Here is a 22,589-nt window from a genome sequence, read left to right as displayed (position 1 = left end):
CTCATCCAGAGTGTTGGGTCTTGCATCTCTCAACTTTCTCTTCACAATATCTCACAGATTCTCTATGGGGTTCAGGTCAGGAGAGTTGGCAGGCCAATTGAGCACAGTAATACCATGGTCAGTAAACCATTTACCAGTGGTTTTGGCACTGTGCGCAGGTGCCAGGTCGTGCTGAAAAATGAAATCTTCATCTCCATAAAGCTTTTCAGCGGATGTAATGTGTGTACTAATAGTGACATTCCCATTCGCAGCAATTTACCCCGTGGTAAGTGATACTCTGAGGAAAGGAAATGCCAAGAAAACACAAGTCTATGGGCTGGTGCACACCAGAGCGGTTCTGGAGCGTTTTTTTAAAACGCTTGCAGGGGGAAAACCGCTTGGCTAATGAAAGTGAATGGGATGGTGCACACCGGAGCGGTTTGGTTTTTCCACAAATGCAAACTCCCGGGCTGCAGCATTTTTTAGATTTCTGAGGCGTTTCTGCCTCAATGTTTAAATATAGGAAAGTGGAAAACCGCACGCTTAGCGCTTCTATAGCACTGAAACGCGATCGCCGGGAAATCGCCTGAAAATGGTGCAGGCGACACGTTTGCGTTTCACGTTTTTGGGCGATTTGTGGCAATTAGCGCAAATCGCCCAAGTAAGAACGGACCCATAGGGTTTCAATACGCTAGCGCTTTTAAAAAGCGCTAGCATTTGAGCGTTTTGCCGAAATTGCAGCAAAACGCTCTAGTGCGAATGGGGCCTTAACATGCCTAGAATCACTCTGAAATCTGCTTCAAAAACCTCCAGCGTTTTGAGGATCTGCTAGAGGTTTTTGGTCTGCACTGGGAATGAAAGTCCTGCCCACAACAATTAACAAGGAAAGGGCAGGGGGGAAATACTGGGCTGCATAAAAGGGAGTGAATAATTGCAGCACTTGGGGGACTGGAGGAGATATTGGATGCACTTAAGGGACAGGAGGCAGTGGCGTAGCTATGGGCCCTGGTGCGAGTTTTACATGGGGCCCCCCAAGCACTCTATATGTAACACTTGATCCAGCGCAACAAAACCTGCCAAGGACAACTACAGTGTCAGAGGTGCAAGATGGGGATCGGGAACAGTTTGTTAAAGATTACTACTATTCAAAGCATCTATAAAAGTGATTATTACCAGCGCAGGGCCAATAAATAGCTAATTCTTTGGTTAAGGAAGAGCCCAATGGGGCCCCTCTGACCCAAGGGCCCCGATGCGGTCACTACCTCTGCAACCCCTATTGCTACGCCACTGACAGGAGGGATTAACAGCTGCAATACTGTATGCAGTGCAGTCATTAACCCCTCCTGAGCCCCAAGTGTAGCCATTAACTTTGTTGGATAGACTTATACTTGAGTCAATATAAAATTCCAGCTTAAGAGGGCTGAATTTTGGAGTTGACTTATACACAAGGTCGACTTGTATTCAAGTATATATAGTATGTTTTGATGTATATTGGTATGTAGCTCCGCCCTCCCAGTGATCCTTAGCCTAGGCTTATTAGATATGTGGATTATTATTTTTTTAGCTGAAGATTGATGGATTTGTCACATACACAGCACATTTCAGATCCCCCAACATATCAGTCCAGACTTTGTCTCAGCCATTCCAGAACTCAACTAGGTTTTTTTTTTGTAGCCATTCCTTTGTGCAGTGGCAGCAGACCCAAACTATAAATCATGCTTTGCACACTTATGCACAATACATTTTTTTTATATGAAATTCTGTTTTTTTTTTTTTAATACTATTTAAAAGGGACCCTGACCTAAAAAATAAATAAACGAAATTGGTACTCACCTGGGGCTTTCTGCAGCCCACCGTAGGTCGCGATGTCCCTCGGGGTCCTCCTGGCTCCTCTCCCAGTCCCTTCGCCACATACTACGCCGGGTGTCGGGCTCTGATTTCCTGAACAGAGACGCTCTTAGTCATTACGCCGGCCAGCGTGACAGTACAGCGCGTACGCGCCGGTAAATCGCGAATGCACAGTACTGTCACGCCAGCCGCCGTGATGACGCGCAGCGGCCGGCGTAATGACGAAGAGCGCCCCGTTTCAGGAGCCAGACACCCGGGCCGGGTGTTGGCGGTGTGGCATGCGACGGAGGGACCGGGAGAGGAGCCAGGACCACGCTGAGAGACCTCCCGACCTACGGTGGGCTGCAGAAAGCCCCAGGTAAGTACCAATTTTGTTTATATGTAGAGCTTGGAGTCCCTTTAACTACTTCTAAGCTGAAGTCTCTCTCCCCTATACCATTCTGCCAAAGCAAGGCATCTGACAGGATTGTGTTGCATGCTAAGCCTCAGACAGCTCCCAGCATCGCAAACGCAGAAAAGTCGCATGCATTTGCGTCTCTCAAGATGATGGTAGCCTGAATTACATGCAGCAACCCACTGTCAACAGCGGGTGAGTCCATTTCCTCATGGGAGATTCTCAGTTTTCCCTTTAGTTTTCAGAAAAAGCACTTCCTGTAAAGGAGTTATTCAAATATGTCAGTCAGTTCTCCTACTTCTTTGCACACTATTTTGGCAGTTGGTCTGAGCAACAGCAGCTATTGCTCTTGTGAGTTATTATTTAGTATTTCTATAGTGCTGACATCTTTTGCAGGGTTGTACAGAGTTTATTGTCTTGTCACAATAGTCATATGTCTATGTATGGTGTAGTGCATGTATCATAAGTCTAGGGCAAATTTAGGGGAAGCCAATTAAATTATCTGTATTTGTTTGGGATGTGGGAGGAATCCAGATTGCCAGGAGGAAACCCATACAGACACGGGGAGAACATACAAACTCTGTGCATAGTGCCCTGGAACCACAAGAGCGCTAACCACTACACCACCGTGCTATGATGTATAAAGACATAGCTGAGAATCCCCCATGTGGAGATGGACTAGACCAAAACCTTTCAGATTTTCAGTACCTACTATAAGTGACCACAACATAGGAAAAAAAGAAATTGAAAGCGCATTATACTCTGGCAGAAATCTACATTTTATATGCATTTAAAAGTTTTTCACAACAGTTGTCTTAACCACTATACGACCGCTCTTCGCCAATTGGCGTGGCAGCAGCCCCAGGACCACCTAACGCCAATCGGCATGCAATCCTGGGGGCGGAGTTTGCAGGGGATTGCACATGCCAAAGCACACGCATCCCCGCTTGAATGACGGAGCTTAGACGGTGAAGCCGCCATCTTTTTACTCCATACACCGCTGCGATCTAAGGCAGCGCTGTATGGAGGACAGCTGTGTCACACGGCTGTCCCTCTGGTAGGCTTGGGGCTGATCCGCTGTCATAGGTTGAAGCCTATGACAGCTGATAACAGTGATTGGCTGACAGGGGGAGGGAGGTGGGTATGTAAAATAAATAAAAAAAAAATAGGAAATTTTATTTTAAAAAATAAAATAAATATTGTCAAAAAATAAAACAAACATTGGTGGATCGATCAGCCCGATCCAACAAAAAGCTCTGTTGGTGGGGAATCACTTGTGTGCTGAGTTGTGCGGCCCCTTAAAGCTGCAGCAGTGGCCTATTTATTGAAAAATGGCCTGGTCTTTGGGGGGGGGTCCTCAAGTGGTTAAGTTAGAAGCTCTCAACACTGCGGTCCTCAAGTGGTTAAGTTAGAAGCTCTCCAACACTTTATGCAATGTCAGGAAATGGTGCACCGGATTGCGTTTGTGGTGGTAATGTGCTCTAATTTTTCAGCTGAGAAATGTACAGTTTATCTAAAGAAAGCAATGGCCTATAGAATGTAAACAGCGCATTATATTCATTATTTTCACCCACGTCGCAAAAGTTTAAAATTAAAATTTCCATAAAAAAAAAAAACTTTAGTTTTTCACATAAGCATTTGATCAAATGAGGAAAAAAAAGATCACACTGCAAGGAATACATACTTTTAAGACAGTAAACTGTTGAACAGCTTTGATTAAATTACATTTTATTCAGTGATGTTCAGGCTGTTCACATTAGAAAATACACAAAGCACAGACGCCTGGAGCGGTGTTACATCTGCTGAAACCAGAGACAAATATCCAGTATTTTCTGCTATACAACCCCCAGGATATTGCTCTGCACTAGCCTGGAGTCCCCTCAGAGTAATATCATAGCTTGCTTCTTCCAAAGAGAGTCGCTGTGTACTACGGAGCTTAGAAACGCAGCCAGTACATGGCACTGCGGATGCGGTTATAGTCGGGAAGCTGCTCAACTGGGCCTAGAAAGAAAGACAAAGAAATACAATTAGGAGGAAATGACTGGTGTTAAAGTGGTATGAAACTCGCGTACGTTAAAAAGGGGCGCTGGGAAAAAAGGGCGCCGGGTTTTAAACGATAAACATGGATAACGTTTAAAAATATAATGTACTATATTTCGTTTAAAAATAATGTTTTATAAAGTTATAAATCATTAAATAATGTGCATGAAATTGGCAATTGTGAAAACGTTAATCTTCCGTTTAAAAAGTGAAACGTATAATAACGTTTAAAAAAAAATAGTAAGTAACCCTCCCTGTACCTACCCCTAACCCCTAGACCCCCGTGTTGGTGCCTAAACCTAAGACCCCCCTGGTGGTGCCTAAACCTAAAGACTCCCCTGATGGTGCCTAAACCTAAGACCCCCCTGTTGATGCCTAAACCTAAGACCCCCCTGGTGGTGCCTAAACCTAAGACCCCCCTGTGATAAGCATTAATAACGTGTGAAAAAAATAGTGCTGTTTTTCGTTTAAAAATAATGTTTTAAAAAAGATTGTACTGTTTTTCGTTTAAAAATAATGTTTAAAAAATTATAAATCATAAAATAATGTGTAATCATGAGAAGCAGTTATAAAACAGTAAAAGTCTCCGGGTGCCGCTTGTAAAAGGTTATTTTTCTCCGGCGCCCTTTTTTCCTGTCGGGCGCCCATTAAACGATATTTATTATGGGAGTGAATGGCGGCGCCCGATTTGTCCACTTGCCTCAGGCGCCCGAATTTACTGTTCCCATGAAACTCAGCCTTTTCTTCTTTGCTCTAAAACAGTGTTCCCCAAGCCTGCCCCCAAGGCCCACCAACTCTGCATATTTTGTGCACATTTTGTATAAAGCCACAGAGGTAGTTAACCACTCCCATACCAAAAGCCTCTGCCCCCTTAAGGACCAGAGACTGCTGGGTACGGTAAAAAGCCACCTCCTGACGAACCGGTGCACACACCCGCCGCTCTTGCCACTCACAACTCTGCCCCATTACCGCCCATCTCTGTGACGGCAAAGTGCTGAAAGCCGGTCAGAAGCCGCTTTCATTGGTTCCTGACTGTCTATCAATGGGAGACAATGTGATTGGCTCGCCGTGATCACGCGGTCAGGAACCAATAAAAGCGGCTCCTGACCTGCTCACAGCGCTCTGCCGTCTTATAAACGGCAGAGCAAACGAACTGCGGCGGGTTCCGAGGGGCGAGATCGGCAGTAACGCGCAATTCATTGCAACATTGAATCTACATCCAGTCAGAGCTGCAGCACCACCTGCTGGATGTAGATTCAAACTGCGTCGGTCCGGAATCAGTTAATCAGCTCTGCTGCAACACTAATTTCCCCACCTGTGATTGTGTGTGCGCAAAACATGCACGGTTGATGGTGGGCCTTGAGGACAGGGTTGGGGGGAAATGGCTCCATACACATGCTAGACAATGTTCCAAATCCTGACTCAGCTGAGAATCTGGCGTGTACAGCTGCCTCCCAGGTCATCTATTGGCTGTGCCTGCCAGACTGATAAATGCCAACCTACGCACAAAAATGAACAAGTACAGTACTTCTTTTTTTTTTTTTTTTTACTTTCTCTCCCCACCAGAACCAGTTTGTGTGACACTTATCCCTCCTCCCCTCTTTGCAGTGCAGCATGTCTGTATAGTTGTGAGTTTATATAGCACTCAGGCCCAAAACTGTCACCCTAATAACTGGTGTGTGATCAGTTATTGTCGGTGTGTACGCACTTTAGTGTTAGAGCAGGCATGTACAAAGTCTGGCCCAGTAGCCAAATGTGAGCCTCCAAGCCTTTTCTGGTGGCTCCCAAAGCGGTCTACAGTTGTTAATGTCATGTGACCCACAGGCCGTAGCTCCGATGCCACATGTAGGGGTCACCTTGTGTCGCCGCCCTGCCTTCCCATGTTTGCATGTAGATCATCAGTCACCACTGTAGCAGTAGCAGCCATGGATTAGCAGCTGCCACTGAGCCAGCAGCAGTAAGAGCTACTGAGTAGAAGTCCGCCACTGAGTAGAAGTCCACCACTGAGCCAGCAGCAGTAACAGCCACTGATTAGCAGCTGCCACAGTGCCAGTAGCAGTAACAGCCACTGATTAGCAGCTGTCTCTGTGCCAGCAGCAGCAAAAGCCACTGATTAGCAGCTGCCACTGTGCCAGCAGCAGTAACAGCCACTGATTAGCAGCTGTCACTGTGCTAACGGTATATGGGTTAGTTCCTATGGAAATGTTTTCTAGCACAGTTTACTTAATGGTATTAAACAAAAAAATTTGCGTTTAATTTCGCTAGTTTGGCCCCCTAACAGTCTCAAGAACGGCCATAACCGCCTAAAAAGTTTGGACACCCCTGTGTTAGAGTAAAAGCCTGTGAACTGCAGTAATGTAGGTCACCCAGAAATGATGGGATTGTGTCAGAGCATTACAGATGCCTTTCCCAAATGTAAGAATGCAGAAGACTCCCCACAGTTGTGATGGTGTCCTTGGATTTCTGACTAAACTAAACAAGAAGACAACGGATTCAACAGTCTTAGTGAAAGTAATATATTTGCTGCAATGTGGCCCCTGCTTTGCTATAAACAGACCATATATAAGATATATATCCTCCATTAGCAGCTTCAATAGAGTTATCTCCTTTGAGATAAGTGCACTCCTTTTGACCTCAGTCCAGAGCACTCCTTGTGCTTTATATTCTCAGAAGTCTGATCTGTCTCTACTAGCATAAAATATAGAAACAAAGCATAAGTCCTCTGTTATTGCCTCACACTGCCCCCTAGTGACAAGTGGCCATACATACACATTACAGCAGTACTAATTAGAAGCAGGGAAATGTAAAAAAAAAAAAAAAAAAAAAGTGCTAAAATAAATTGTCCTGGAGCACTTGCAAGCCTCTAAATTAATTGGCTGCTAAAGGGTTGGGGTTGAAACATCTGCAGTTGGCAGGGCATGGTCAATCAGATGTTAAAAATTCAGTTGCTGCAAAATAACAAAATGCTGCAACACAAAATGGAACAAACAAAAGCAACAGCAGCAGCACATGATCGGTCTATTTCGATTCTGCATGCATTTGCATAACATTAGCAACACCACAAATGTATTAGCATCTCATTGGTCGTCCTTACTCTTCATTGTAAATCTACTCCAGAAGGTCACCTGAGAAGATTACTCACCGACTGCGGCGACAGCGGGGCATTTGTCATAGATGTACTTCATGCAGACCTCCCTCAGGGACTTTGCAGTGACAGCCTGTCAGGAGAGAAAAGCACTTTAGGAGAGAAAACCGCTGGGTGGATCTACCCCTGCGAACACTCCTCAGCTTGCCAGTGACTCCCATACCACTCGGGGCTAAGCATCTTGCTCATTACTATTGCACCTTACACTAGATACGCCCTTGTTCAGGTATGCTGTGCCATGATATCTGTTCCCATGATGCACTCGTTTTTGTTCATTATTAATCACGCTTATACGTTTATTTTCATTGCTTTTTCCAGGCTACTTACCTTTATATAGAGAAGCACTCTAATACTATATCACAGAGGCGCTGAGCTTTGCACCAGACCTGTGGGAGTACATGCTCCATTTTTTATTGCCTGATGAAGCAGGAGATGCCTGCGAAACGCGTTGCACTTGCACTTTTTGGAGCATACAAATAAATACTTGTTGTTTTTAATACATACAACAGTCTCTTTGTGTGTCTTCTTGGAGGAGATAAGTCCACCTCTGCCTCCTCATATTTTAACAATTTTAGTAAATGTTATTCTTTTGGCGCCTCTGTCTGCTTATACACTATATCAGTGTTCACCTTGCAATTTCTTATGAACCCGGGTTCTAGGGTCTGTGCAGAGTCCTATTGGAACTGCATGACCAGATTTAGCATTACATAGCATAGGAGTGTTCAGTGTCCTTGATTATTGCAGCATGCACTTTATACATGCAAATATATGTCATTATGCAGGCAGGTGGTTATAATAGGCTTTAAGTGTTCTTAACACAGTGTATATTATTGATATTTCTGGATATGTAATAAAGCTTTTTTGACTTTTTCAAATTATATTCAGTGGTGCTAATCCTTTTGTGCCTCTTTGGGGTACTGGTGCTATGCATATATTGTTGAGGCCATTATTAGCACACTGATTCAGCACAGGTGGTGCAGATACATTGCTTTCTTGAGATATACATATATATTTAGTTTTTTCCAGTACAATCTAGGCTTTCTTTGGGTAACATTTTTGCTGAACTACTTTAGGGCTTGTTCACATTAGGGGCGATTTCACTTTATTTTAAGAGCTGGCAATTTTAACCACTTCCGGGTTTCAGGTGGTTTGGCTGATCAGATAACAGGCAGGGCGATCAGACCCCCCCCCCCCCCCTTTTTCCCCCACTAGGGGGATGTCCTGCTGAAGGGGTCTGATCGCCGCCGCTCTGCTGTGCCTTGCGGGGGGGGGGGGGGGGGGGGGGGCTCCTCAAAGCCCCCCTCCGCAGCACTATTCCTCCCTCTGCTTCCTTCCCTCCCTCCCCTCTTCATTATGGGCTGCGCAGGACGTCCTGTGCCGCCTCAGATAGCAGCGCCGTATGTATGTAAACAGCGGGGAAGATCTTCCCCGCGTGTTTACATTTACCCTGCGAGCCGTGATCGGAGGCTCGTAGGGTGTTCACGGAGACACCCTCCGTGAACTGACATGGAAGCGTCCATGGAAACCGCTTCAGGATTCAGGGGCGTACTTATGCGTACGCAGAATCCTGAAGTGGTTAAAAATCACCTAAAAAGTGCTTCTGCAATGTTGCTCTATGTGAATGTTCTCTGGAGCGATGAGCTTTCTATCCAATCGCAAACGCGGCTCCTGCACCATTTTGAGAGTTTGAGATTCAATAGAAAATCGCTAAGCTCTTGAAAAAGCACATTGAAAAGAGATTTTCTGAGCACTTTTAGGCTGCTTTCACAGTGGGACGTTAAAGTCCCACGTTACAGCAGCCAGTAACGCAGCCCAACTCACAGCACTGAAAAATCAATGTGCTGTTCACAGTGCCCACGTTGCATCAGAGTATAACGCTGCACGTTTAATGAAAGTGCAGCATGCTGTGCGTTATACTCGTACTTTGCTGCGTTACACTGCTTGCACATGCTCAGTAACGTCTTTTTTTTGGGGGGGGGTTGATGCATGCGTCGTTTTCGTTGTATTTGCTATTGAGATTGTGATTATATATAGCTGACATGGCCCTATGCTGTGATGTTCAGCGCAGGAGAGGAGGAGGGGAGAGTCCGCTATTGTGACTAGCCACATGGCTAATTAATATTCACTGCACTGTGCTGACGTAAGGTGTTTACTTCCTGGAGCGGCCGCTTTTTGCGACGATTGGCTGGCTGGACCATGTGATGCGGAGTGTTCCGATCACGTGGTCTCCACAGTCTTATGATGCATGCGCCATTTTCGTTCTATCAGTATAGAACGAAAATGGCGCACCAAGAGCCGCATAACGCGGCTCAATCTGACGTCCAACTTTAACACCACCATGCAATGTGTTAGGGGCACGTTATGCGACCTTAACGTCCCCTAAAACGCAACGTCTTGGTGTGAAAGAGCCCTGAATGTATAAATACACTGTAGTTATTCATTATATTACTAGATGAACATGTGGCGGACTGTTATCTCCAGCCTGCGCATCTATAGCGATCAGATGCATTTGCTACGGGGGGTAGTTTTGGAGGCCATAGCGCTGTACAGATGCATCGCTAGGAAACGGCAGATCGATACATCTGTGGAGCATTGGTGCCCCAAACTTTTGCCCTAGCAATCGCATCAGATTGCTACAGGTGGCAGTCATTAAAATTAGGTACAGGTATTGCATGGGTTAACAATGGGTTAATAGGCTAGGCTGGGGTTAAAACTTAACTGGGGATTAAAAAAAAAAAAAAAAAACACCCCACCACTATTTTATTGGGACCAGGTCACTAGAATTTTTCTTTGTTTTGTTTTTTCACTTTTAATTTTTTTTCCCATAACTTTATGAATGATTGTTGCTATTGCTAGCAGCAGTCATTCACTTTTAACACTGGATCATGTGCGTATCCCGTGCATGGTGTGTGCACAATCATGCACAGAGGGCAGCAGTTTTTAATGCAGGACGTAGATTCTGCGTCCTGAAACCTACAGCAGCACTAATTAGGACGTAGAATCTACACCCTGGAACGAAAAGTTAGAGATGTGATGAAAGATAATGAAAAAAAAAATTGTATACAATAATGTGGACAGCTTCAAAATGGACCAATCAAGGTCCTCCTTGGTGAAACTAAACTGGTCTATTTTGAAGCTGCATAAACTTGCATAATCCTGCATAAACTTAGAAATATTTGCACCTCACCGTCCATCCCCATAAATGATGCCAAATTACTCTGGCTAACTCAAGTGTGTTCAGGTCTTGATTGTTCAAACATTACAGACTGGTTCCTAGATTTTACCACTATGTGGCGCTACAGGAAAAACTGAATATGCATCTCTCAGTTCCGTTAGGGCGTGGCTACAGATACTCCCATGGTGCTCTGCAGGAAGGCTGCCAAAACACAGCAAATGTACCTAGGATTGGAATGTAACTAGAAACGTTGCTTCTCTTGTCAGAAAACGGAAGACTGAGGATGAAAGTGACCACTCACATCAATTCTGGCGTTCCATTCCTCCAGTGGAATCCGCTGCCCATAGGCAAGGACTTGGCGGCCGATGTCCTCACACACAGGGGTTGTTCCTTGAAAATAAAGTCAGAACAGTCATTGTCTCCAAGCGTTTTCCCTCTAAAGTGAAACTCAGAATAAAAACTACAATTTGCTTGTGTGTGTAAGCCTGCAGACTTTAAAGTGATCATGAAGGGGGAAAAAGTGCAGCTGGGGGTACTTACCTCAGGAGAGGGAGGCCTCTGGATCATAGGCCTAGTGCACACCGAGCGGTTTTTGGAGCGATCCGCCGGCCGCATCCGCCTGGAAAAACGCTTGGCTAATGTATTGCAATGGGATGGTGCACACCGGCGGTTTGAGGTTTTTGCCAAGCCGCAAACGCGCCTCCTGCTGCGCGTTTGCGGATTTCTGAAGCGTTTCGTCCTCAATGTAAAGTATAGGAAAAACGCAAACCGCTCTGAAAAACGCTACTTCAGAGCGGTTTGCCAGGCATTTTTGTTACAGTAGCTGTTCAGTAACAGCTGTAACAATATGTGTAATCTGCTGCACAAAAACGCACCCAAAACCGCTAGGTATGTTTAGAAAACCTCTCTAAACATACCTAGAATCGCTCTGAAATCAGCTCCCAAAACCGCTACCGTATTGCGGATCTGCTAGCGGTTTTGGTGTGCACTGGGCCATAGAGAGGCTTACCCCATCCTCCTCAGCAGAGGGCAACCAGCACTGGCGACCACGGAAATCCACTTGTCACCAATGCGTGCAGGAACTAGCGAGCAGTCTGTGCCATACAGCAGACCTCTTTCGGCTGTTGTTGTTTTGATTAGTTTGTGGTGACAGCGCTGGAGGAGGACAGGGGAAGCCTCATTAGGATCCAGAGGCTTCCCCTTCCCGAGTTATCAGTTTATTTTATTTAAAGTTACTGGGTGTGCTTTATAATGACTCAGACAGTAATGTGACATTTATGACATTGCTGACTTATAAAACAATGGCCACTGGGAACGGCCTTTCTCATGAGTGCTCCACCCACTTCAAACAGGAAGTGGAGCCTTGAACAGCATGTTACGTTGGGTGAAGTCTGCAATTGTCACACAGCCCCCCAGTTTCTAAAGCATGAGACACACTTTCAATAATGATTGACCAATCACTGACCAATTTTACCACCTCCATGTAGTATGAGGGATTACCTACACAATCTGCTTATATGCAAAATCTGTCAACTCTCATACTACATGGAGATGGTAAAACTGGTCAGTGATTGGCCAATCATAATTGCATGTGTGTACCTGGCTTTAGTCATTGAGACAGAAAACAGTCTACATCACATACATTCAGCAACACTCAATTCACTAAGACATGTTTGGTAAAAAAAAAAAAAAAAAAGTCATGTTTGGTAATTTGCCACATCTGGATTTTTAGACTTTTTTCCAGGTTCAGTAAGATTTTCACACATGCAGTAATAGTTCAGTAGTTAACTGAAAAACTACACAACAATTCACTAAGAATTTCACCTCATGCAGCATTTCATTCAGTAACTGATGGATTATTGCAGTGCGGAGAAAATGGGTTAAAGATGTCATACAGAGCTTTTTAATCCTACTGACAAGCTGCATAAAATTAACATAACATTTGCATCAGCTCAAAACCATCAGTACTTAACTATTTTTAATTACTGCATTGTAATACTGTTTTTATTTTAGATTATCTTTCTTATTTTCCTAAATCGTTTTTACCTTTTTTCGGCTCTGTTTCCTCCCTTCTTTAAACTTCTGATTGGCTGTTTGTTTGACAGGTCCCGGAAGGAAATAAATACCAGAAATCTAAAACTGAACACGCACATACCGACGCAGGAAAATGTATCACAGCGGCGTACCCAGACAACGAGCGTTTCCCGATTTATCTTCCTGCCAGTGGGTGCACAGGACAGGTGCGAATGAGAGCTCAAGCGATTGCGGTACTTTTTTCGCGGGAGTCGTTGGTGGATCTTAAAGATCTTGTCCGCCGTGACGGTCGTTCTCACCATGCGTTTCCAAATGTAATTCACGTAATCGCGTGCCTGTACACACGTTGTGAGATCCTGGAGATGACTGCTCACCGCTCATAAAAAAAAAAAAAAAAAAAAAAAATTTGCTGGTTGTCGGAAAAATCGTGTAGAAGCCACGGGCCTTTATCCTCTTTCAGAGGCTGAACTGCGCGCTTGCCGAGCAGTTCAGTCTCCTGTCTGCTACCACCAGTGTAAGTCGGGTCCAATTTAAATGCAGACAAATTGCGGCGGTAGTAACACCACGCGTGTCAAGCGCGTGTCAAGCGCTTGACAGGCGGTGGTGTTACATGACGGCGCAAAATATCATGTCTGAGCATGGCCGAACTCATATCTGGCTCCATGGTGGGGCTGCCTGTCCAGCGCCGGTACTGAGTGCTAACCAGCGCCCGGCCAGAGAGCAACTGACAGGCAGTGAACTCACCGCCTGTCAGTTTCCCATGTGAAAGGGGCCTAACTTGCTTTTACTGCATGCTCTGATCTTTGTAAATTGTTATTACTGAGGTATTTACCTCACAAGTCGGTAATTTTAGATTTCCATGCAGTAACAGGCTTAGTGAATTGACATTTGATAAACTGTTAAAGGGAACCATAGCTGAAGGAGAAAAAGTAGTTATACATACCTGGGGCTTCCTCCAGCCCCATACACGCTGATCGATCCCACGCCGCCATCCAGCGCTGCCCGCAGCTACGAGAACCAGCTTCCCGCTGTTCCGTCAGTCGGAGCCAGTCTAAGCGTAGCAGAGGTGCGCTCTTTGCGTATCTCTGCAGCAGTGTATGGAGAGATACGTAGAGGGAGCACGTCTCCTGCATAGCCCGGCTCCGATGACGTCAGCGATGAGAGCCCGTTCTCGTAGCTGCGGGCAGCGGTGGATGGCGGCGTGGGATCGATCAGCGCGTATGGGGCTGGAGGAAGCCCCAGGTATGTATAACTTCTTTTTCATATCACCATCTCTGGTTCCCCTTAAGTAAAATCTGCTATTTTGCTTTACTGAATGTAGTAATGCTTTGTGAATTGAAGCCTAAGTATAGCTATAGCTGATCAAATTCAGGACAATAGGAAATTAGCAACTATGAAAGCAAAAAATACAGGGGACTGACTTATTTTTATAGCAATGACCACAGCAGTTTCAATGACACTATTATAAAATACAGACGAGTTTCATGCCAAATGTCACATACCGTCTAACTGGGCAAGCAGAGAGTGCTTCAGTGCCTTCTTAGCCTGGACCAGCTCGCTGTCTGTCGCGCTGGTGCAAAGGCGCATCCTGCAAATTCAACAGATACATGCGATGTCAGGGTGAGCGCAAAACAAACAGCAGCCAGTGGCTTAGAGGAAGCCCAGGATGATTCATCAAAACAGGAAACTGGCAAATGGTCTTTCTGAATGCCCTAGGGGTGTGTGTGAAAAAGATTCAAGTGGTCTGAAACTGACATAACATTCAATAAAAATGTGTTTCCTACTTTTTATTACTCATACAGTTATCATATTTGCTTTTGTGCATAATATTGTCTGTCTACAAATTACAAGGTTCCAAAGTGTATTATATCTTGCCCTGAAAGCTGGCATTGCATTTTATTCCAACTGCTTTTTATTATATATTAAAATCTTCTAATGAGCTGTTCTGAACCGTGTGTGTGCCAGAAGCAGAGACAGCTTCTCACAGTGTTTTTTACTTGGTACACACAAATTTATCAACATTGGAATATAAACAAAGATCGTTATCTGCAGTCTGGATGCGGATTTGAAGCTGAATATCCTTTGCATAGCAGGACAAAGTGCTGTGTTTAACCATTTCAGTGAGGTTCTGCTACAATTTTTTTTTCTTGGATAGAAGCTTTAAAGCTGTAAGGAATCTTTTAGAGCAAAGTAGAGATGCTGATTTTCAGACCACTTCAACTTCTTGCCGACCACTCCACGCCAATTGGCGTGAACGTGGCGGCAGCCCCAGGACTGCTCAACGCCAATTGGCGTGAAGTCCTGGGGGCGGAGATTGCAGGGCATTCCCACTTGAATGATGGAGCTCCGCTTTGTCAGTCTCAGCGGTGATCGCCGCTAGGAGACTGTCAAGACCGCAAAACCGCTGTCTACACTGTACAGCGCTGTTGTAAATTGCAGCGGGGGACAGCCATGTGACAGGGCTGTCCCCCTGGGATGCTCAGGATCGCTCACTGTCATTGGCTGGGGGGGGGGGGGGGGAATAAATAGGAAACATATTTAAAAAAAAAAATCAACAAATACAAAAAAAATAATAGATAACCGGAGTTTAACTCTTCCAGTACTGGAAACAATATAAGTCTCATATCTCTGCTGCTAATGTTTTATTTCTTAGCTGTACTACACATACAAATCGTTATCTCAGAAGTTTATTTTTGTTTCAGATTCCCTTTAAAGGACATTCGAGACAAAAAAAAAAAAAGTGTAATAGAATGAATACATGCTTTTGTTAGTAATGGCATCTTTCGGCAGGCTGTGTCGTATGGTTCCCCCCCTTCCTCTCCGCCTCCTTTCATTTGCTATAAGTCCCAGACTGGTACTAGTACTTTTAAACTGGAAGTAATGGCCTTCGTACATGCGCAGTAGTCTCTCCCATAGTCGCGTTGCTACTGCAGTCCTGTGGCTGCCCTCCCTGTAATAGAATGAATACATGCTTTTGTTAGTAATGGCATCTTTCGGCAGGCTGTGTCGTATGGTTCCCCCCCTTCCTCTCCGCCTCCTTTCATTTGCTATAAGTCCCAGACTGGTACTAGTACTTTTAAACTGGAAGTAATGGCCTTCGTACATGCGCAGTAGTCTCTCCCATAGTCGCGTTGCTACTGCAGTCCTGTGGCTGCCCTCCCTGGTGCTCACTTACAGCGACTGCGGGGAGCTACTGTGCATGCGCAAGGGTCATTACTACCAGTTCAAAGGTCCTGACTAGTACTAGCGAATGAAAGGAGGCAAATGGGGGCCAGAGTTAGAGATGGTGGAATGAACAGCACAGTCTGCCAATGGTTGCCGTTATACTAACAAAAAGTGTGTGCTCCATTTAATATTGATATTTTGGTCATGGATGTCCTTTAATGCCACTTACCAGGATATGTTTTGGGGGTGGGGGGTGGGGTTGAAGTGGGTGTTAAAGCAGGATTGACACCATAAACATAAAATCGACAGCAACTGGTCTGAGTGTATTAAGTGATAAAGATGCTAATCCTGCATTCAACACTTTTTTGGGGAGTTACATACCTTAGGAGCACGGTCCCTTTAATTGCCATTGGCTGGCAAAACAGTTGCATGCTGGGGGATCTTTTAATCAATATATTTATTCTCTTTATTTCTCCCTCCTAATGACATAAGACAGTGCACTTCCTGCTTTTCCTTTAGAAAATTCACAAAACTCATTACGTGGATAGCACAATACTTCTGTTATGCAAGTAGAGCTAGTATTTATCTACTTACATAGGCTTTGTTTTAATTCTAGGTTAGCATGGGTGGCACTTGTTCTTTAAGGGTGCCCATGTCATTGTTGCCCAGAGCTGCATTGAGCATGGAACCAGCCCTCTTGTAAGCACTGGATGACAGTGTGTCTTGATGGTTAGAGAGAGTGCCTGATTGTAAGACTAAGGCCCGGGGTCTCCTCTCCACACTATCAAAGGTGCTTTACAAATCAGGAAAGGTTCTGCAGCTCATAAAACTTTTCCAAGAAATAAATTCAACAAACGGGAGGCCTTGCTTACCATTCTGCCTGAGCGACGTGCAGCATGTCTTCTATGCTGTGTTTATCAGAGGCAAAGTGCATCCCCAGCAGTCCTGTGTCTGAGTAGCGGATGTGGAAGGACTGGAAACTCTGGCAGAGCTTGTACTCCGCTGCAGCCCGTGCCACATTGCTGGACAGATTCTGTAAAGGACAGGCAAGTTCAGAGCAGACAAACAGGGTAAATGCAGATAACCAACGGCTACAAGTCACATTACCCTCTCATCATCATCTGCTTCATTCAGGAAATCAGAAGGTACACAGGTGCCGTTGCTAGAGTCTTTGCTCTTCCCAGGAGACCCTTTTGTCCTCTAGCTTAGTCACCTCCTCTCAGGGCTGGGGCACACCGAGCGGCTTTTTCAGCGTTTCTGCAGCCGCTTGCGGCTGCGGATCCGCTTGGTCAATGTATCTCAATGGGGTGGTTCACACCAGAGCGGGAGGCGTTTTGCAGAAACTCATACTCCCGGGGTGAGGCATTTTTTGGATTGTGGATGCGTTTCTGCCTCAATGTTAAGTATAGGAAAAACGCAAACCGTTCTGAAAAACGCCAGTTCAGAGCGGTTTGCCAGGCGTTTTTGTTACAGAAGCTGTTCAGTAACAGCTTTACTGTAACAATACATGAAATCTACTACACCAAAAACGCTTCACAAAACTGCAAAATGCTAGCTGAAACACCACAGAAAAAGAAGAAAAAGCGTTTCAAAATCTGCTAGCGTTTTGTGGATCTGCTAGTGGTTTTTGTGTGCACCAGGCCTCACTCTTGCATGCAGGACTTCTCAGTACATCACCTCTCCTTTGGAGCTCTCTCCCACAGCCAGTCCATCATGCTCAGAGCCTGGAAACCTTCAAACGCACTCTCAAAACACACCTGTTCAGACAAGCCTATAATTTGCTATAACCCAAATGAGGAACTCACCTATCTGCTAAGATAACATTACAGTAGCTAGCACAGCTAAACAATGGCAAATTGAATTGAATCTCGAGCGGACATGTCGGATTTAATCGAATCAATGAATTGAACAAAAAATTGTATGGTGTAGTGTGGCTCTCCTCCACACTCCTGGATTAGGTGTATGCACCTCTCGAGCCCCAATATCTCCAATCTTTGTCACTCATACGGTAAAAAAACAAAAAACAAAAAAAAAACCCTATCTCAAGCCTTCTTCATATACCTTGAAATGAAGCAAGAGGCTCATTGTGGACCGCAGTATAAAACCTTAAAACCCCTATTAAAAATTACACTCACGTGGCATGATAGGTGAATCTAGCTTTTGGAAATGTTTGCAGCGGGTTCCCAGCCACGCTGTGCCCGATTTCCTGTTTACTAACACCAACTAGCTGTCACGCTTTTCAGCCCGCCCTGGCATCCCTCACTCCCATTGCTCCAGGAGGAGGCTAGCCCCCCCGCATCAGGTAGCATTTTTTGTTTTAACAAAAAAATTGTTATCCAAGATCCACCTCGGGTTAGCTTTAAAGGGTGTGTGTGTGTGTGTGTGTGTGTGTGTGTGTGTGTGTGTGTGTGTGTGTGTGTGTGTGTGTGTGTGTGTGTGTGTGTGTGTGTGTGTGTGTGTGTGTGTGTGTGTGTGTGTGTGTGTGTGTGTGTGTGTGTGTGTGTGTGTGTGTGTGTGTGTGTCAGAGTAAAGTAAACAGTTTACAGCCAGGTTACAGTTCAGCTCTGCCGCCTCCCCTCCATCCCCCGCATGTAGACACAAAATGGTCACAAATCTGGTAAACGAGGCATGTTTTTCACACAGGTGGTGCAGAGAGCCCACTGAAACGCTTTCTAGTGTTGCTTTTCTTTGATAGTTCTTTAAAGAGGAACTGTCGCAAGAATCTTAAAATGTAAAACACATACAAATAAGAAGTACATTTCTCCCAGAATAAAATGAGCCATACATTACTTTTCTCCTATGTTGCTGTCACTTACAGTAGGTAGTAGAAATCTGACGTTTTGGGCTAGTCCATCTCTTCACGGGGGATTCTCAGCATGGCCTTTTTTATAAAGACATTCCCTGAAAATGATTAATATAAAGATGTTGGCCAGCCTCCCTGCTCGCTGCACACTATTTTGGCAGTTGACGGAGCAAATGCCATTCACTAAGTGCTTTTAAAAATAAAGAAATCCCTGAGAACTCCCCCTATGAGAAGATGGGCTAGCCCAAAACCTGTCAGTAATGTCAGATTTCTACTACTTACTGTAAGTGAGAGCAACATAGGAGAAAAGTGATTTATGGCTCATTTTACTCTGGGAGAAATGTACTTCTTATTTGTATGTCAAGTTCCTCTTGAAGGATGGGTGCCTTATGAGCTTCCCAGGTTTGCAATGGTGCAGGAATTCAGGTATACACAGTTAAAACATGCTTTCAGACAGACAATTCCACAATGTTCCCTTTAACCTCCCTGGCGGTCTATTAAGATCGCCAGGGCGGCTGCGGGAGGGGTTTTTTTAATAAAAAAAAACTGTTTCATGCAGCCAACTGAAAGTTGGCTGCATGAAAGCCCACTAGAGGGCGCTCCGGAGGCGTTCTTCCGATCGCCTCCGGCGCCCAGAATAAACAAGGAAGGCCGCAATGAGCAGCCTTCCTTGTTTTGCTTACATCGTCGCCATAGCGACGAATGGAGTGACGTCATGGACGTCAGCCGACGTCCTGACGTCAGCCGCCTCCGATCCAGCCCTTAGCGCTGGCCGGAACTTTTGTTCCGGCTGCGCAGGGCTCGGGCGGCTGGGGGGACCCTCTTTCGCCGCTGCTCGCGGCGGATCGCCGCAGAGCGGCGGCGATCAGGCAGCACGCGCGGCTGGCAAAGTGCCGGCTGCGTGTGCTGCTTTTTATTTCGCTCAAATCGGCCCAGCAGGGCCTGAGCGGCGACCTCCGGCGGTGATGGACGTGTATAGTCGTCCATACCGCTGAGGAGGTTAAATATATATCAATCCCCAATTATAGAGCTGTCATTACTGGCTCTATTCGGCTTTATAAGTACTATACTTACTAACTGTAGCAGCCTCCATATACCGTATTTTGCGGGTTATAAGATGCTCCTGACCATAAGACATCTAGGTTTAGAGGACAAAAACCAGGGGAAAAATATATATTAAACCTGGTGCATGAATGGTGGAAGGGCATCTTGCGGATTATGCCGCCTTTGTACCTCATGCCCCCTTGTACCTTGTGCCTTCCTCTGTCCCCCTTGTGTCCTGCTCTGCCCCCCCCCCTCTGTCCTCTTATATGCACCCCCTTGTATCCTCTTTGCACCTTTGTGTCCTCTATACCCCTTTGTGTCCCCCTTGTGTCCTCCTCTATACCCCTTTGTGTCCCCCTTGTGTCCTCCTTGTCACGGAACAGCCGTGAGAAACTAGAACGCAATCGGTTTATTGCGCCGATCGCCCTGGATGGTAGTCAGGCCAGCGATTTAGAGATTGACATTCCGGGTTTTTTTTAAATAGGAAGTTTTTTTTTCCCCTGTTAGCAGCTGGCAGGAAGACTGGCCCTGTGACTGCTGATTAAGCCAGAGGTGTAAACTCAAAGTTTGTCTAAGCTGATCTCACATTCAGATGTTAATTGAAGGAGCCAACAGGGCCTTTCATAGACGGAGATCCCAAGAAGCAGACACAGCTGGACTCCAGTCAGGCTGACTCCAGCCTTAGCAGGAAGAAATGAATGTACTATATAATCTTTTGCCCATTTACAGAATACAATAAATAGGGTGGTTATGAGAGCGGTATCATTGGATCCGTAGGGTCATGCTGGATCTCTTGATACCAGTCGAGAGGGGCCCGGGGCCCCTACAACCCAGGTATGAATCTACCCAGGACCCTGATCTGCTGCACTAGCCTTGTCGGATATCATATTTAATCTGTATTTTCCTCCAAGTATGAAGCTGTTACCCCCCTAAATGTAACATGTATGGTTCAGGAGTTACAGCAATTCATAAGTTTAGCTCTAAAATCTCTCAGAGGGAATGAACTGTCATTTGCTGGTAGCTCAGAGGGGGCCGGCATTGCCACACCCCCAAACCAGCTTCATCAAAAGCACAGAGCCAGCAGGCGGGCTTGAGTCCTCAGCCCTGAAAACATCTTGAACTCATCGGTGCCAGCTTGAGGATATGCTGGCATCCACCTGGTCTGAACTCTGAACTTTGATTGAAACCCAGAACTCTGATTTTTCCCACAAAAAGGACATCTTTCCAGGAACTAAGTATTTTTCTCCCTTTTATTTTTTATACTGGCTATTACTGTTTTAATAATTGTTGATTTTAATAATTGTCTGTATATATTAATTATTTATATTGCTGTGAATAAAAGACTTCCTCCAAGTCATTCACTGTTCCGCTACCCTGCTTATCAGCACACACAGAACTGATCCCGGGTCTCTGAAGATACGCTACTGTTGGTTTGTTGTTGGCTAGACAGAATACCGCGTGTTTAACCGTTTTATTCGCAGGACTAGTCAGTCAGTAAATCGGGTCCACTGGCCCATACCAGTGGTGGTGGCAGATACCGTGGAATCGTGTGTACGTTGTAATTACCCGTGTCTCACAGGCTCCCTTCTTAGTTGTCTGCGGCTAATTCTTAACGGTTCCTGCGCATTGACCGCGACCAGAGTTCGCACGATCCGTGCGCTGGCACCGTTTAGAAGGCTAAGTGCGGTCAGCCACTAGGGCTCCTGTGACAGTGTTAGGCAGCGGTTGGGACCTGTGTTGTGCTGAAAGTATCGAAGATAGCGCTAGCGCTATCAAGAAACGAACTAATTCGTTGGTGTAGCTGGAATGCAATATATTTTTTATATATACAGAGAGACTGTGTAGCCAGTACCCCTCCCCAAAAGTTTTATTTTATTTGGTGTGGAAATGTCCGGGAACTACAAGAAAATGTGCCTGGCGGACCTGCAAAATCTTTGCCAAGAGAGAGGCATTGATGTCGGCCGCAAGAAACAAGGGGACCTGGTAACGGAATTGTTTCAATGGGATACCCAGCAACTGCGGGAGCCGGGAGTGTCTGCTGAAGTGGATACCAGCCCATCTGACAATCGAGGGGAACCAGAGACTGAGACTCCTGACCGTACAGAGGTTGTGCATCCTGAGGGCCCTGCATCAACAGTTACGCAGGAGAATGTCGGTGTGGATCCCAATCCCAGAGTTTCTGACAGTACTCGCCCAGAAGTGGCCAGTACTGGACTGTCCATGGGTGCTGACCCGGTAATGCAGCAGGCATTGCGAAAGCTGATGGAGACTGACCTGGACAAGTACATGCAGTACATGCAAGCGCAGTTGGAGCGCCAATCCGCAGAAGCACGTGAGGCGCGCCAATCTGCAGAACGCCACGCGGAGAGGGATGCCGCTGAGCGAGAACGGGAGCGCCAACGACAGCATGAGCTAAACATGGCAAAAGTGCAACAGGCCAGCCGGAGTTCACCGCCCAGCCTCCCTGCTGAAGGAGCTGCACCACCCGTAAGTGCAAAATTTAAATTTGCTAATATTGAAAAAGACACAGACATTGACTTGTTTTTGCGGTCTTTTGAAAAAGCATGCCGTCAGTATCGTCTGTCCCAAGACCAGTGGGCCAGACATCTGACACCTTTGCTGCGCTACAAAGCGCTTGATGCCTTCGCAGAATTGCCTGCGGAGAAGGATAATGATTATGCTGCTATAAAAGACGCTATCATTAATAAGTACCAGCTGACGCCAGAAGCCTATCGGAAAAAGTTCAGGGCCTGGCAGAAAAAGTCTTCTGATTCGTACCGAGATGTGGTCAGCAGCTTGATCACCACACTCCGCCAGTGGACTTTAGGCCTCACCAAAGGGTCTTACGATGTCCTGGAGGACTTGATAGTCCTGGAACAATTTCTGAACATTTGCCCTGCTGATGTACGCCAGTTTGTGCTAGAACGCAGGCCGGCTTCAGCCACTGTCGCTGCAGACCTTG

The 22,589-nt window shown here is 45.7% G+C and overlaps 1 protein-coding gene across 1 annotated transcript in view; it reads right to left on the bottom strand.

Moving 5' to 3' along the window:
• Positions 1–3,932: 3,932 nt before the first annotated feature.
• UQCRC1 (ubiquinol-cytochrome c reductase core protein 1) overlaps positions 3,933–22,589 on the bottom strand; it is a 44,856-nt gene continuing 26,199 nt past the window's right edge. The window contains exons 9-13 of the mRNA XM_068252700.1: positions 16,653–16,813; positions 14,118–14,203; positions 10,883–10,971; positions 7,404–7,479; positions 3,933–4,222 (exon numbers count right to left, since the gene is read on the bottom strand). Coding sequence (XP_068108801.1) covers positions 4,158–4,222; positions 7,404–7,479; positions 10,883–10,971; positions 14,118–14,203; positions 16,653–16,813 — 477 coding nt within the window. The 3' untranslated portion in view covers positions 3,933–4,157. The remainder of the gene's footprint in view (positions 4,223–7,403; positions 7,480–10,882; positions 10,972–14,117; positions 14,204–16,652; positions 16,814–22,589) is intronic.

The sequence above is a fragment of the Hyperolius riggenbachi genome, chromosome 9 (genome assembly GCF_040937935.1).
Source record: "Hyperolius riggenbachi isolate aHypRig1 chromosome 9, aHypRig1.pri, whole genome shotgun sequence".
Taxonomy (NCBI): domain Eukaryota; kingdom Metazoa; phylum Chordata; class Amphibia; order Anura; family Hyperoliidae; genus Hyperolius; species Hyperolius riggenbachi.
The sequence above is the reverse complement of the archived record's forward strand: the minus strand, read 5'-3'. Positions and strand labels throughout refer to the sequence as shown.